The sequence below is a fragment of the Macaca mulatta genome, chromosome 9, assembly GCF_049350105.2.
Source record: "Macaca mulatta isolate MMU2019108-1 chromosome 9, T2T-MMU8v2.0, whole genome shotgun sequence".
Taxonomy (NCBI): domain Eukaryota; kingdom Metazoa; phylum Chordata; class Mammalia; order Primates; family Cercopithecidae; genus Macaca; species Macaca mulatta.
The window spans coordinates 95,828,432-95,842,870 of record NC_133414.1 but is presented as its reverse complement, the minus strand read 5'-3'; the positions used below and the strand labels follow the sequence as shown (position 1 = coordinate 95,842,870).

General features: G+C 35.1%; 1 protein-coding gene across 1 annotated transcript in view; it reads right to left on the bottom strand.

Annotated features, from left to right (window-relative positions):
- PCDH15 (protocadherin related 15) overlaps window positions 1-14,439 on the bottom strand; it is a 990,428-nt gene that overhangs the window by 178,635 nt on the left and 797,354 nt on the right. The window contains exon 21 of the mRNA XM_077945583.1: window positions 238-354. Coding sequence (XP_077801709.1) covers window positions 238-354 — 117 coding nt within the window. The remainder of the gene's footprint in view (window positions 1-237; window positions 355-14,439) is intronic.

Sequence of the window (14,439 nt, the reverse complement as noted above, 5' to 3'; positions counted from 1 at the left end):
CTACATTGTGCATTCTGGAAAAACAAAAAGCATATTCTTTATTGTCTAGGTTCAGTAATAGTCATTTGAAATACGCTGTGTACCTGTGGAAGAAATAAGCAAAATAACATGAAATGTATGAATAAATAGGGTGAAATTCACAGAGACTACTTTTGCTGTCTTGTGATTGGGTCATTTATGAGTGTTAAGGATTTTTCTCAGTACAGTTCAGAATGTTAATCAATGCCTTCTACTTACAGGAGGGTCTGCATCTTCAGCATAAACTGTTGTGATAGGTGTACCCTTGACTGCATCTGGAGCCACCATCCCTTTGTATATTCGTTTACTAAAGACAGGAGGATAATCATTCATATCCTGTAAAACACAATTAGGAGTTTATTACTTCCGTTGAAACCAGGTTAGGGATACAGTTACTAGATTGACTCCAACTCTTCATATCACACAACTCATTTGCCACTGTCAGCCTTCCATCCTCTCAATTCCATTACTCTCACTTCAGACTGGCACCTCAGAGGAAACTGTCAGAGTTCTCATACAATATTAATGTGTGGATATCAACTGAAGGCCATTCCCCTGGAATACAGCTTTTCACCCTCAAAAACATACCTTTTGGAGACTGAAGTGACCCTTGAATTTTTTCGAACTTCTAATGGTAAGTGGTAACATTTTAACATTTGAAAACAAGAACAAGTTTCTTTAAAAGCTACATTCTGTGAAGCAGGAGTAAAGGATTTTTTTTTAAATGCTCTTTATATGTTTTTGTAGCTATGTAAATTATTTTATATACTTAATACTATGATTAGAACATTTCAGCTACAAACTGAGAAACATCCTTTGTTGCCATTTTACATAATAAAAGGAGATTTTCTCTGCAGTGCACTACAATAATGACACTTAAGAATAGATATATTTATACACAGAAAACAATGTTAATTTACTAAAATTTTTTCAGAGCAATTTATATGTATCTTATTTTATTTTTCCAATTTGGAGCTATATATACATTGTTACTCATGCATTGTCAAGTTCATGAAATAAATAGTTATCAGGTATTTCCCATTTTCATCAGGTATTTAGCACTTCAGTGAGGATACTGTTGTGACTCAAGGAAAAGATATCCCTGTCTTTGTGTCATTTAACTGCCATTAAGCTAGTAAAAATACTGATCCGCAGATAGGCTAGTGACTTTAACTAAATTAATCTACTTATTTGTCAGAGCTAAAATAATAAATCAAGTCCCCTGAAAGCAAAACCATTTTTTTCTGAATCATCTTATCTTTTATAGACAATTGTATATTATATTTTGTCAATAAATAATGCTTATTCATATGGCAGATTTATTTATTTATAATATTTTAATAATCCTTACCCCCCTAGAGTGTTTTGGGAAGTGTGGGTCAAACATATTTGATCTGAAACTTAAATTTGTTAATTATCTGTTCTTCCCCTCCAAGTCACCTTTTTCTCACTTGTTAGTAAAAACAAAATTTAAAAAATTCTACATATTCTTTGATATTTGCTTAGACACAACAATTTTCCTGTACAGTATTAGGTTGGGAATACATAAATTAACAGATCATAAACTTCTCTTTTTGCAAAGAAGTCAGAATAATTATCTCTTACTATCAAACAGTCCTTCCTTTTATATTAACCATAGAGTTGGGTTCTGAGTAGTCAATAGGAATAAACCTGCATACTCCAATAGGAGAACTTGAACCGTACACAAAACTGAAAAATAAAAGATATCATTTCTTCTGTTTTGAAATATAGTATTCACAATCTCTTCTATGAAAAAGATTTTTAAAATAAATTATGCACTTTAGAATCTGAACAAGTAAATGAACCTAGAAGCTTTGGTTCTCTATAATGAGGACTGTGAAGGGTATTGATCTTGAGGCTCCGTGCAGGGGGTAAATATGTAAAACATTAGCATTCACACTTTTTTGTGCTCTTTCCAAGAGTGTCAATTAACTGAATGAGTGGATGTGGTAACTAAGGGTGTGGAAATCCTGTAGCACCCCTAAATTGTAACTTCTGAAGGTTAGAAAGGAAGGAGCCCAACACTGCAATTTTTCCATGCGTGAGTTTCCACTGAGCTCGTTATGTTCTTATACATTTTATTCTTTATTACTCTCAGGGGAAATTTAAAACCTTAATGTCACAAGGTACTTTTTGGAAAACTTGATTCTTCAGAAACAAACAAACAAACAAAATGTATATACTTTTCCAGTTATGTCAACACGGTTGTTCACAGTGTTGAATACAATGAAGTTTCTATTTGCTTGGGAAGTATTAATTGGATTCCCCTTCTAACTTAAATTACAGTGGATTCACAAACTGACACCTAAGGCTGTCAATGACTGAAGACTATGAAAAGATTGTTTCTCCTCCCCCTTTATTTTCTATTGACAGGATGAAGAATAAATTAACGTAGTTATTGTAGTAGTATTTCTTTTAATGACACGTTGTACATACTTTGGGGTTATAATCTTTTATTGTGGCTACAAATGCAGCTAGTTGCATACAGTTTTTCCACAATGCATTATTTCAAGAGGAGAAATGTATTGAAATGCAATGCCAACAAGCATAATCAATAGTTAATTTTATTTATGCTCAGGGACATCTGAAGAAAAATATACATAAATCGGCTTCTGTGCAAATGTTCTCTTCTGCAGTTAAATTAAGGATACGCTCAGCACTCCAAAACCACGCTCTTTTCTGTTGCCCATTATTCCACTAGAGGGTAGCATTAGCAAAAATAAATATATCCTCCCCTGTAGTTGAAAAATTGTATCATTAAAACCCATAATAGTTTGTTTCTTTTGGTAAAAATTTTTCTTGGTCTTAATGAAAAATAGTTTTAATGCTTCAGAAGAATATTCTGAATGTCATGGTTTACAACTTGAAAAACATTATGGATTTTTTTCTTAAGACAAACTTTAATAAATGGTTATAATCATAAAGCTTGCAATTTGTTTCCATGTATCAAGCAAATAAAATTATAACTGAAGGTACAGACAGCTAACAGGAGAAAACTATGTTTTATTTATTTATTTATTTTCTACATTAGAGTCTGTAATAATCACAGAAACCATTTCTGCTTTAGCAGACTACCAAGAAGATGCAAGGAATCTTTTTAATAAGCATGCTAGGAAGGTAAGAACTTGCTGGTAAATTTGTAAATTTAATGACAAGTTGAAGTTCTACACACACACACAAATAAAAACAAAGAGAAAAAGATGATACAATTTTTGATTTTCTGGAATCACAGGCAAAAACCGACAGAACAGTTTTTATTTAGAAGATAAGCAGAAAGTTCTAACTAGTTACAACTTGCTCATAATTTTAAAAATGATATGTAGGCTGGGCACAGTGACTCACATCTGTAATTCCAACACTTTGGGAGGCTGAGGCGGGCAGATCACCTGAGGTCAGGAGTTCGAGACCAGCCTGGGCAACATGGTGAAACTCTGTCTGTACTAAAAATACAAAAATTAGCCCGGCATGGTGGCAGGCACCTGTAATCCCAGCTACTCGGGAGGCTGAGGAAGGGAGAATTGCTTGAACCCAGGAGGTGGATGTTGCAGTGAGCTGATATCACGCCATTGCACTCCAGCCTGACTGAGTGATACTCTGTCTCAAAAAAAAAAAAAAAAAAAAAAAAAAAAAAAAGATGTGTATATAGCAAATGCCAGTCCTTACCATACTAACGCTAATGCATGCTCTATGAGGAGACACAAACAGTATAAAACAATGGGCGGAATGACTTCAGTTGTTTCTGTCATATGGTCTAGCATTAGCATTATCCTTGTTTAGCTATATGGCTGCTGTATAATTCCTTGAGGTTTATGGAGCCGATACCTAATTTTACGTGGGTGTACGGTTGATTGTTTGCCTGTTACCAGTTCTGTTTTCCACTACTAGACACTTTCTATTTGCTGTCCAAGTTGCTGTTTCTCATATTTCTCTCATTATTAGCCATCTGCTGTTTTTTTTTTTCTCTCTTAATTTCTGTATTGTCTCCTTGTCTTTACTGACTTATTTCCTTTCTTTTACGCTTCTGCATATAAAGTCATAAAAGGCTACATCTGCAGCTAAAGCAAATATTTGATATTTTTACTGCCAGGGTAGGCATATTCACCACAAGCTGACTTAAGAGGCCATGGGCCATAAGTGAATATTGGTGGTAGCCTGGCAATACTCCCCAAGGGTCTTTGATAGTGGCACAGAGTAAGGCTCCTCTGCTTGTGGAGAAGGACTGTTTCTCATAGGTTGAGTGCCTGCTCAGCCACAGCACAAGAGAACACCAGGTAGAATTCTAAGGTTTTGACTTCCAGTTGGCACCTTTGGACCTGTTCAGGGCCTGGGGGATTTTGCCACCCTAAAGGGAAAGACACAAGTCTGGCTGGCTTTGCTACCTGCTGATTATGGAGACCCATGGCCTTGAACAAACTTAAGTGGTAGCCAGAGTGGTTACAGCAGGTCTTGGACAAGACCCAGTGCTGTGCTGGGTTTAGATCTGACCCAGTGCAGTCCCAGGGGTGGGGTCCACAGGGGTGCTTCTCTCACCACATCCCCAGTTCCAGGTGGCTCCAAACAGAGACACTCTGTTTGTTTGGGGAAAAGTAAGGGGAAAGAACAAGAGTCTCTGTCTGGTAATTAAGGGAATTCTTCTAGCTCTTATCCAAGACCATTAAGGTAGTAAGAGTCTGCCAAGAACCACAGTGTTACTGGGCTTGTGGTACTTCCTAAAGCAGGTACATCTTTAGCAACATCCAAATCCTTTCAAATACCTGAAAAGCTTTCCAAATAATGAATACAAAGAAGTCCAGACTGTGAAGAATACAATAAACACCCAATGCTTAAATGCCCAGACACAGACAAACATCCACAAGCATCAATATCATCCAGGAAAACATGAACTCACCAAACGAACTAAACAAGCCACCAGAAACAAATCCCGGGGAAACAGACAGAGTGACCTTTCTGACAGAGAATTCAAAATAGTTTTCTTGAGAAAACTCAAAAAATTCAAGAAAACACAGAGAAGGAATTTAGAATTCTATCAGGGGCATTTAACAAAGGACTGAAATAATTTAAAAAATCAAGAAACTCTGGAGTTGAAAAATGCAACTGACAACCTGAAGAATGCATCAGAGTTTTTTAATAGCAGAATTGAGCAAGCCCAAGAAAGAATTAGTGAGCTTGAAGACAACCCATTTCAAAATACACAGTCAGAGGAGGCAAGAGACAAAATGAACAAAAAACAATGAAACATGCCTACACGATCTAGAAAATAGCCTCAAAAGGGCAAATGTAAGAGTTATTGGCATTAAAGAGGAGACAGAGAAAAAGATAGAGGTAGAAAGTTGATTCAAAGGAATAATAATGAAGAACTTCCCAAACCTAGGGAAGACATCAATATCCAAGTACAAAAGATTATAGAACTACCAGCAGATTTAACCCAAAGAATACTGGCTCAAGTCATTTAATAATCGAACTCCCAAAGATCAAGGATAAAGGATCCTAAAGGAGTAAGAGAAAAGAAATAAATAACATACAATAGAGTTCTAATACATTTGGCAGCAGACTTTTCAGCAGAAACCTTACAGGCCAGGAGAGAGTGGCATGTCATACTTAAAAAATCCTAAAGAGTATATCTGGTTAAAATATCCTTCAAACAGGAAGGAGAAATAAAGACTTTCCCAGGCAAATAAATACAAGCTGAGGGATTTCATCAACACCAGACCTGTCCTATAAGAAATGCTAAAGAAAGTTATTCAATAAAAAATGAAAGTTCATGAGGAATAAGAAATCATCTGAAGACACAAAACTCAATGGTAATAGTATGTTCACAGGAAACACAGAATATTATAACACTGTAACTGTGGTGTATAAAATATTCTTATCTTAAGTAGAAAGACTAAATTATGAAACAAAAATAATAACTACAACCACTTATCAAGACATAGACAGTAAAATAAGGTATAAATAGAAACAACAAAAAGTTAAAAAGCAGGGGGATGAAGTACAGAGTTTTTACTAGTTATTTTTCTTGTCGGTTTATGCAAGTGTTGTTATCAGCTTAAAGGGTTGTACGATAGTATCTGCAAGCTTGATGATAGCCTCAAACCAAAAAAATGTACAACAGATACATAAAAAATAAAAAGTCAAGAAAATCATATCACCAGAGTAAATCACCTTCACTGAAAGGAAGACAGGAAAGAAAGAAAGAAGGAAGACAAACCATAAGACAATCAGAAAGCAAATAACAAAATGGAAGCAATACGTCCTTAGTCATAAACAATAACATTGAATATAAAAGGATTAAGATCTCTAATCAAAAGACATAGAGTGGATGAATGGATTAAAAAAAAAGATGAAATGACCTGTAACCTATGAGAAACACGCTTCACCTATAAAGACACATATAAATTGAAAATAAACACATGGAAAAATATATTCTATGCTAATGGAAACCAATAAACTGCAGGAATAGCTGCAATTATATGAAACAAAAGATTTAAAGACAAAAACTACACAAAGATACAAAGAAGGTCACTATATAATGATAAACATATCAATTTATCAGGAAGATATAACAATTGTAAATATACATATATACTCAACATTGGAGTGCCCATATATATATAAAGCAAATATTATTAAAGCTAAAGAGCCAGATAGATCCCCAAACAAACATAGCTGGAGACTTTAACATTCCACTTTCAGCACTGGACAGATCTTCCAGAAAGAAAAATCAACAAAGAAACATCAGACCTAATGTCCACTGTAGAACAAATGGATCAAATAGTTATTCATAGAACATTTCATCCAACACCTGCAGAATACACATTCTCCTCAGCACATGGATCATTCTCAAATATAGGCCATACCTTAGGTCACAAAACAAGTCTTAACACATTCAAAAATTTGAAATAATATCAAGTATCTCCTCTGACTGCAACAGAATAAAACTAAAAATCAGTAACAAGATAAATTTTGGAAATTACACTAACACATGGAAATTAAACAGTATGTTACCGAATAACCAGGGGTCAATGAGGAAATTGATAAGAAAATCGAAAACTTTCTTTAAACAAATGATAATGAAAATACAAAGTACCAAAACCAATAGTGAGGGGTGGAGTTGGTAAGGCTTCTTGGGCCAGTTTGGGGACTTTCACAAAAGACCCCTGTGACTCAAGGTTTTGAGTTCTTAACAAATCGAGTGAAGGATTCAAAATTAATCACTCCAAGGGACGACTGAAAAAATAACCACTCTCAATGGACAGAAAGAAAGAAAGGGAGGGGGTAACACAGGGATATAAGTCCCAGGCACCCGAGACAGCAACGGCCACAATTCCAGGTCCCCTTCCACCATGTGGAAGGTTTCATTTTGCTTTGTTCAATAAACTGTGCTGCTGTTCACTCTCCTGGTCTGTGGACTCTTTTTGAGCTGTAACACTAACTGCGAAGGTCCTCAGCTTCATTCTTCAAAGTTAGTGAGACCACGAACCCATCAGCAGGAAAAACTCTTGACTCAATTAGATATACTGAAATTTTTACTAAATGGGAAATTTATAGCTATAAGTGCCTACATCAAGAAAGGAGAAAAACTTCAAATAAACAAAACAACCGAATGATGCATCTTTAAAAACTAGAAAAGAAAGAGCAGACTGAAGCCAAAATTAGAAGAAAAGAAATAATAAAGATCAGAGCAGAAATAAATGGATTTGAAATGAAGAAAACAATATAAAAGATCAATGAAACAAAAGGTTTGTTTTTTAAAAAGTTATATAAAATTGACAAACCTTTAGCCAGACTAACTAAAAAGAAGAGAGAAGACCCAAAGAAATAAAATCAGATATGAAAAAGAAAACATTGCAACTAATACTGCAGAGATTCAGAGGATCATTAGTGGCCACTATGAACAAACATATGGCAATAAATTGGAAAAGCAAGAAGAAACAAATAAATTCCTAGACACATACAACCCACCAAGACTGAACCATGAAGAAATCCAAAACATCAAACAAACTAATATCAAGTAACAAGATACAGCAAATAACAAGTATCAAGCTATAATAAAAAGTCACCTAGCAAAGGAAAGGCCAGAACCCAATGGTTTTGCTACTGAATTCTACCAAATATTTAAAGAAGTACTAATACCAATCCTACTCAAACTATTCCAAAAAAAAATAATAATAATAATAAAAATAGGAGGAGGAAGTACTTTCAAACTCATTCTATAAAGACAATAATACTCTATACCAAAACTAGACAGAGACATCCAAAAAAGAAAACTATAAGCAATCTCCTTGGTGAATATTGATGCAAAATTCCTCAACAAAATACTAACAAACAAATTCGACATTGTATTAAAAAGATCATTAATCATGACCAAATGAGATTTATCGCAGGGATACTAGGATGGTTCAATATATTCAAATCAATCAATGTGATATATCATCAACAGAATGAAAGAGAAAAACCATATGATCATTTCAATTGATTCTGAAAAAGCACTTAATAAAATTCAATGCCCTTTCATGATCAAAACCCTCAAAAACTGGGTATAGATGGAACATACCTGAACATAATAAAAGCGTGATATGACAAACCCATAGCTACTCTCATACTGAATGAGGAAAAACTGAAAGCCTTTCCTGTAAGATCTGGAACACGACCAGGATGCCCACTATCACCACTGTTATTCAATATAGTACTGGAAGTCTTAGCAAGAAAAATCAGGAAAGAAAACAAAATAATGATCATCTAAATTGGAAAGGAAGAAGTCAAACTATCCTTATTTGCAGACGATACAATCTAATACTTGGAAAACATAAAGACTACACACACATACACACACACACACACACACACAAGTATTAGAACTGATAAACAAATTCAGTAAAGTTGCAAGTTACAAAATCAACATAGAAAAATCAGTAGCATTTCTATATGCCAAAAGTGAACAATCTGCAAAAGAAATCAATAAAGTAATCAAAATAGCTACAATTAAAATAAAATACCTAGGAATTAACCAAGGAAGTGAAAGATCTCTGCAATGGAAACTATAAAACATGGATTCGAGAAAATGAAGAGAACACAAAAGAATGAAAAGATATCTCATGGTCATGGATTACAAGAATCAATATTGTTAAAATGTCCATACTACTCAAAGCAATCTACAGATTCCATGCAATCCCTGTCAAATACCAATGACATTCTTCAAAGGAATAGAAAAAAAAAAAAATTCTAAACTGTATGTGGAAGCACAAAAGACCCAGATAGCCAAAACTATATTAAACAAAAGGAAAACAAAAACAAAAACAAAAACAAAAAACTGGAAGAATCATATTATCTGACGTTAAATAATATTACAGAGCTATAGTAACCAAAATAACATGGTACTGGCATTAAAAAAAAATACACTTATATCCATGGAACAGAATTGAGAACCCAGAAATAAATTTATATAACTATAGTGACGTTAACTTTGACAAAAGTGCCAGGAATGTAACCAGGGAAAGGACAGTCTCTTCAATAAATGGTGCTAGAAAAACTGGATATTCATATGCAAAAGAAGAAAAGAGACCCCATCATGCTATATACAAAAATCAAATCAAAATTGATTAGAGACATGAATCTAAGACATCAAACTATGAAACGACTGAAAGAAAACATGGGGAAAGTCTCCAGGAGATAGGACTGGGCTAAGATTTCTTGAGTAATACCCTACAAGCACAGATAACTGAAGAAAAATGAACAAATGGAATCACATCAACTTAAAAAGCTTCTGCACATCAAAGGAAAGAATCAACAAAGTAAAGAGACAACCCACAGGGTGAGAGCAAATATTTGCAAACTACCCATCTGACAAGGAATTAAACAGAATATATAAGGAATTCAAACAACTCTATAGGAAAATATCTAATAATCCGATTTAAAAATGGGCAAAAGTTCTAAAAAAAATTTCTCAAAAGAAGACATACAAGTGATAAACCAGTATGTAAAAGGTGCTCAACATCACTATCAGAGAAATGCAAATCAAACTTACGATGAGACACCATCTTACACCAGTTAGAATGGCTTTTATCTAAAAGTCAGGCAATAACAAATGCTAATGAGAATGTAGAGAAAAGAAACCCTCACACACTGTTGGTGGGAATGCAAATTAGTACAATGACTATGGAGAACAGTATGGAAGTTCCTATAAAACTAAAAATAGAGCTATCATATGATCCAGAAATCCCACTACTAGATACATGGCCAAAAGAAAGGAAATCAGTATATGAAAGAGATAGCTGCACTCCTATGATTATTGCAGCACTATTCACAATAGTCAAGATTTGGAAGCAACCTAAGTGTCCATCAACGGAATAATGGATAAAGAAAATGTGGTACAGGTACACAAGGGAGTACTATTTAACCATAAAGAAGAATGAGATCCTATCATGTGCAACCATATAATCAATGAAGGTTAAAAGTATATGAGAGAGGCACTTTCTGGGGTCTCCTGGCAACCAGTGGGTGATATTTACGGAGCCATGGGAGAGATTCTTTACTACTTAGATATACTATTTTTAATCCTGGGCATGTGCATTTTGTTTTCTCTGGTTTGCATCTTTATAGGAAATATGTTACATCTTAGTCCTAAAACTCTAGAATAGTAGAATTAAAGATATTTTGTCCTGCTTTCACCAAGTTTGGTGACAAATATGATATAAAGAGCACACCAATAGGAATCTGAAAATGCAGAATAGAATAGAGGGAAACGTTTGAAAGCCATACTTCAAAACAATCCCAAGAGAACAATTAGCAAGTTGTAAAAACCAATATTAAATCTGACCAAACACCTACCAGCTGGGTCACAGAAATTATCATTTATTCAAATTCCTACCTCCAGACAAGGGAAGTACAATAAGTATGCTGTAGATGAAATGTCCAGAATTTCTGTTTTGTTTGAGTCTGGGAGAACCTCCTGGTCTCTCAAGCGTCAGCTTCTCTGATGAAATCAAAAGTAGGACCCTATCAATACTGTCATGACGGAGCATCAGTAGCACATAACTGCCTCTCAGCTGTCCACGGTTTCACAAATGCTGCCTTGGTACTGTGCATTGAGTTTTCATCTAGTAAAGCTGTCCTTTTTCTTCTATTCTATGGGGTAGGAATATTTCCTTCTGGAGAAGGAAACTCCTCTGAAAGGTGGAAATCTTAGCTTCATTTTCCAAGACCCACTGTATTTAACAATAACCTCAGCCCTTGTTACAAGATGAACTTGATGATACTTCATTTATCATCTTTTCACCCTTCCCTGCCTACTCCCACACCTGCACGCTAAGACAGGCAAACACAACCAAGGGTGAATCTAGTCTCCTTTCTTCATAGAAGCCTGTCTTCCTCTCTCCTACTCCCATACAGCCATTCCATCCAAAATTATAATGAGCAAAGTGACTTGGGTCATCTGTTTATCTCGGACAAGTTCTTTATACTCTTTATAATGCTGCTTAGTATCATATATTCATTTGCATATTCAGATTTTCACATTCATATTCAATTCTCAGTTTGCTGTAGAACAGACCTTTTCTTTCTGTGTGTTTTCTATATTATGTTACAACACAGACTCTAAGACCAGATTTCTATTATAACTTAGTTTGTAAGGCTAGTTATCACTCTGGATCTTTTAAAATTGTTTAGAATTTTATTTTCATTTTCCAGAGATTTGCTTATATAATCTAATTTACTATCATCACAGATTCAGTTCTTCTAAATATTTAGTATATCTAGAAATATACAACAAAATTATCTACAAGTAAAATACACAACTAAATATCTAGTAATATATGAGGAAAAAACCTTATTGCATTGATGTTCTATAAAATCTTTTCAAGAAAAAGTTATGTTATTGTATGATCATGACAGGTTTTGTTGTTTTGGATTCTTAAAACTTGGCACTAAGAAAGCTGTGTGCAGGTGTCTTGATTAACTTTTTTCAGTTTTTTTTTTTTTTTTTTTGGGACGGAGTCTGGCTCTGTCGCCCAGGCTGGAGTGCAGTGGCGCGATCTCGGCTCACTGCAAGCTCAACCTCCCGGATTCATGCCATTCTCCTGCCTCACCCTCCCGAGTAGCTGGGACTACAGGCTCCTGCCACCACATCTGGCTAATTTTTTGTATTTTTAGTAGAGACGGGGTTTCACCGTGTTAGCCAGGATGGTCTCAATCTCCTGACCTCGTGATCCGCCCGCCTCAGCCTCCCAAAGTGCTGGGATTACAGGCGTGAGCCACCGCGCCCTACCTCAACTATTTTATTTATAGTGTGGAAATAATGTTCTTCCAAATAATACTTGAATTTTCCCATTCTTGCTCCAATTTTAAACAGGTTTGATGGACTAGACATTGAACACTTCATTTTTTATTTTTTCCTCTTGTTTACAAAAGAAATTATGTTTCTGCTCATTTTGAAAGAAAGAACTTCAAGATGCTTTCCTGTGGTGACTTTTTGGGTCCAAGTATCTCCTAGCAAATACCATACACTTATGTTATTAACAAAACAGCTTTTCAGTATTGCAAGTAATCAGATCAAATAGAGACAATTTGCAAAGCTGGTAGAGAGTATATTTGTAGAAAAATGAGAATTGTACTCCATTCTTCTCTTTAAAAAAAAAAAAAGATAAAAATATTTTTATGGTCCTTGGCAGTATATACTAGAATTTTAAAGTTCTATTTGTGATAATCACCACCCTGAGTTATCAGAAAAGAGGAAAGCAAGTGTCAGTCTACATTTGGGAGAATTTCCTACCAATTTTATTATGCTTAGATGAACTTGGAAAAAATAAAAAGTGGTATCACATATGTCTAGAGTTAAACATTAAGTTTTGCTTTAAATGTATAATAAACAGGCAATGACTGCATGAGTCAGGACGCCTTGACCAAAGGAATGTTGTTACTTCTCTAAATAAGATAAAGCAATTGTGACAACATGAATTAGACCAACACTCTTCTCTATCTGAGGAATAAATTATCTTCCAGCTGCTGATGTAGAAGCCTTAAGTAATATCTCTATATTGAAATAAAGGGGTGGTGAGGCAGCATGAAGAACTTTTTAAGAGGGATAAGTCCCAGATACAGAATGAGGGTTATTTAGGGCATAACTTGCTTTTTGGGGTGATAATTTTGGACATAATTTGAAATTGAATCCAGAGCTGCCAAGTCAGACTGTATGAGTATTTATTATAACTGTCTATCATCAACCACACCTTCATCGGAGAAAAGGCCATACCATTTGATGATCTATTTTTCAATCTGGGAAGAATAGGGGGAATGTCATTAATAGCAAGTCTTTTTTTTTTTTTCTCTTCTTTGTCCAAAATCATCAATAAATGAATTATTTTTCTCTTTTTAATGTTTTAACTGATCAATTCCACCAAGTCATATGAGTAGACAAGAGTATACCAAGGTAAATTTTTCACCTGTCCAGAAGATATTTTGCTATAATTAGTCTATTTAGATCACTCTCACCTTAGTCTTTTCCATCTGCATACATATTATGGAATCTTCATAACCACCAATATTACATTCCCTAAAAATTTTTGTAACAGATTTCTAAATGTTGTAACACAATAGTGTGACAAAATCACATTTCAAAATACAGTAAAATCAAAGCCCTCCCTTCAGGCTCTCTATAATTTTTTCTTGTTGCTTGATCCTTTTTCCAGACCACTAGAGCACTGACAATCATTGTCTCAGGAAAGAGAGGTACGAAAATAAAAATAAGGTTACCCAAGAAAAGATTTTGACAGTTTGGGTTCCTATTTCCAAAGGAAATTTACTGTTGACTAAAGTTTTAATTCCTTGAAATAGACACATTTCCTACCTCCTGAAATAAGTATCTGAGGACAGAGAGACACAAGAATGGAAGAATTAAGTATATAGACATGTGGAACCCTGAGAAATAAAGAACCCAGATCCTGATAAAACTCTCCTAACAGGTTTAGGGCATCCGAGGATGGAAGGAGCTTATGATCTCCATTCCAAGGTACTTTAGAGGTGGCGGCAGTATCCACAGAAGAAATGGCATCAATTTGTGTGCTAGCAGATGATCTTAAGTCAAGTGTAAAAAAAAAAAAAAAGAGACAGTGAAAGCGGTGGAGACCAAGAGAACTAACTAGAAGCAGCTGGTGTGTGTCAATCTCATGGAGAAAAGAAAGGCTGGCGAGTGGACACTAGCTCATCTGAAAAATCCAGATGGAGACACACTGGAATTCATCAGGGAAAGAGTATAACACATAGAGAACAGAGGAGAGTAAGACTGGATAACTGCCCACCCTAGGGGTGGCACAGAGCCAGGGGAGTCCTCCCACTGTGGGGAAACTGTGAGTAAGTGAGTCCCTGGGGACCCACACTTCTGCCATGAACTTTTGTATCCCTGGGCTC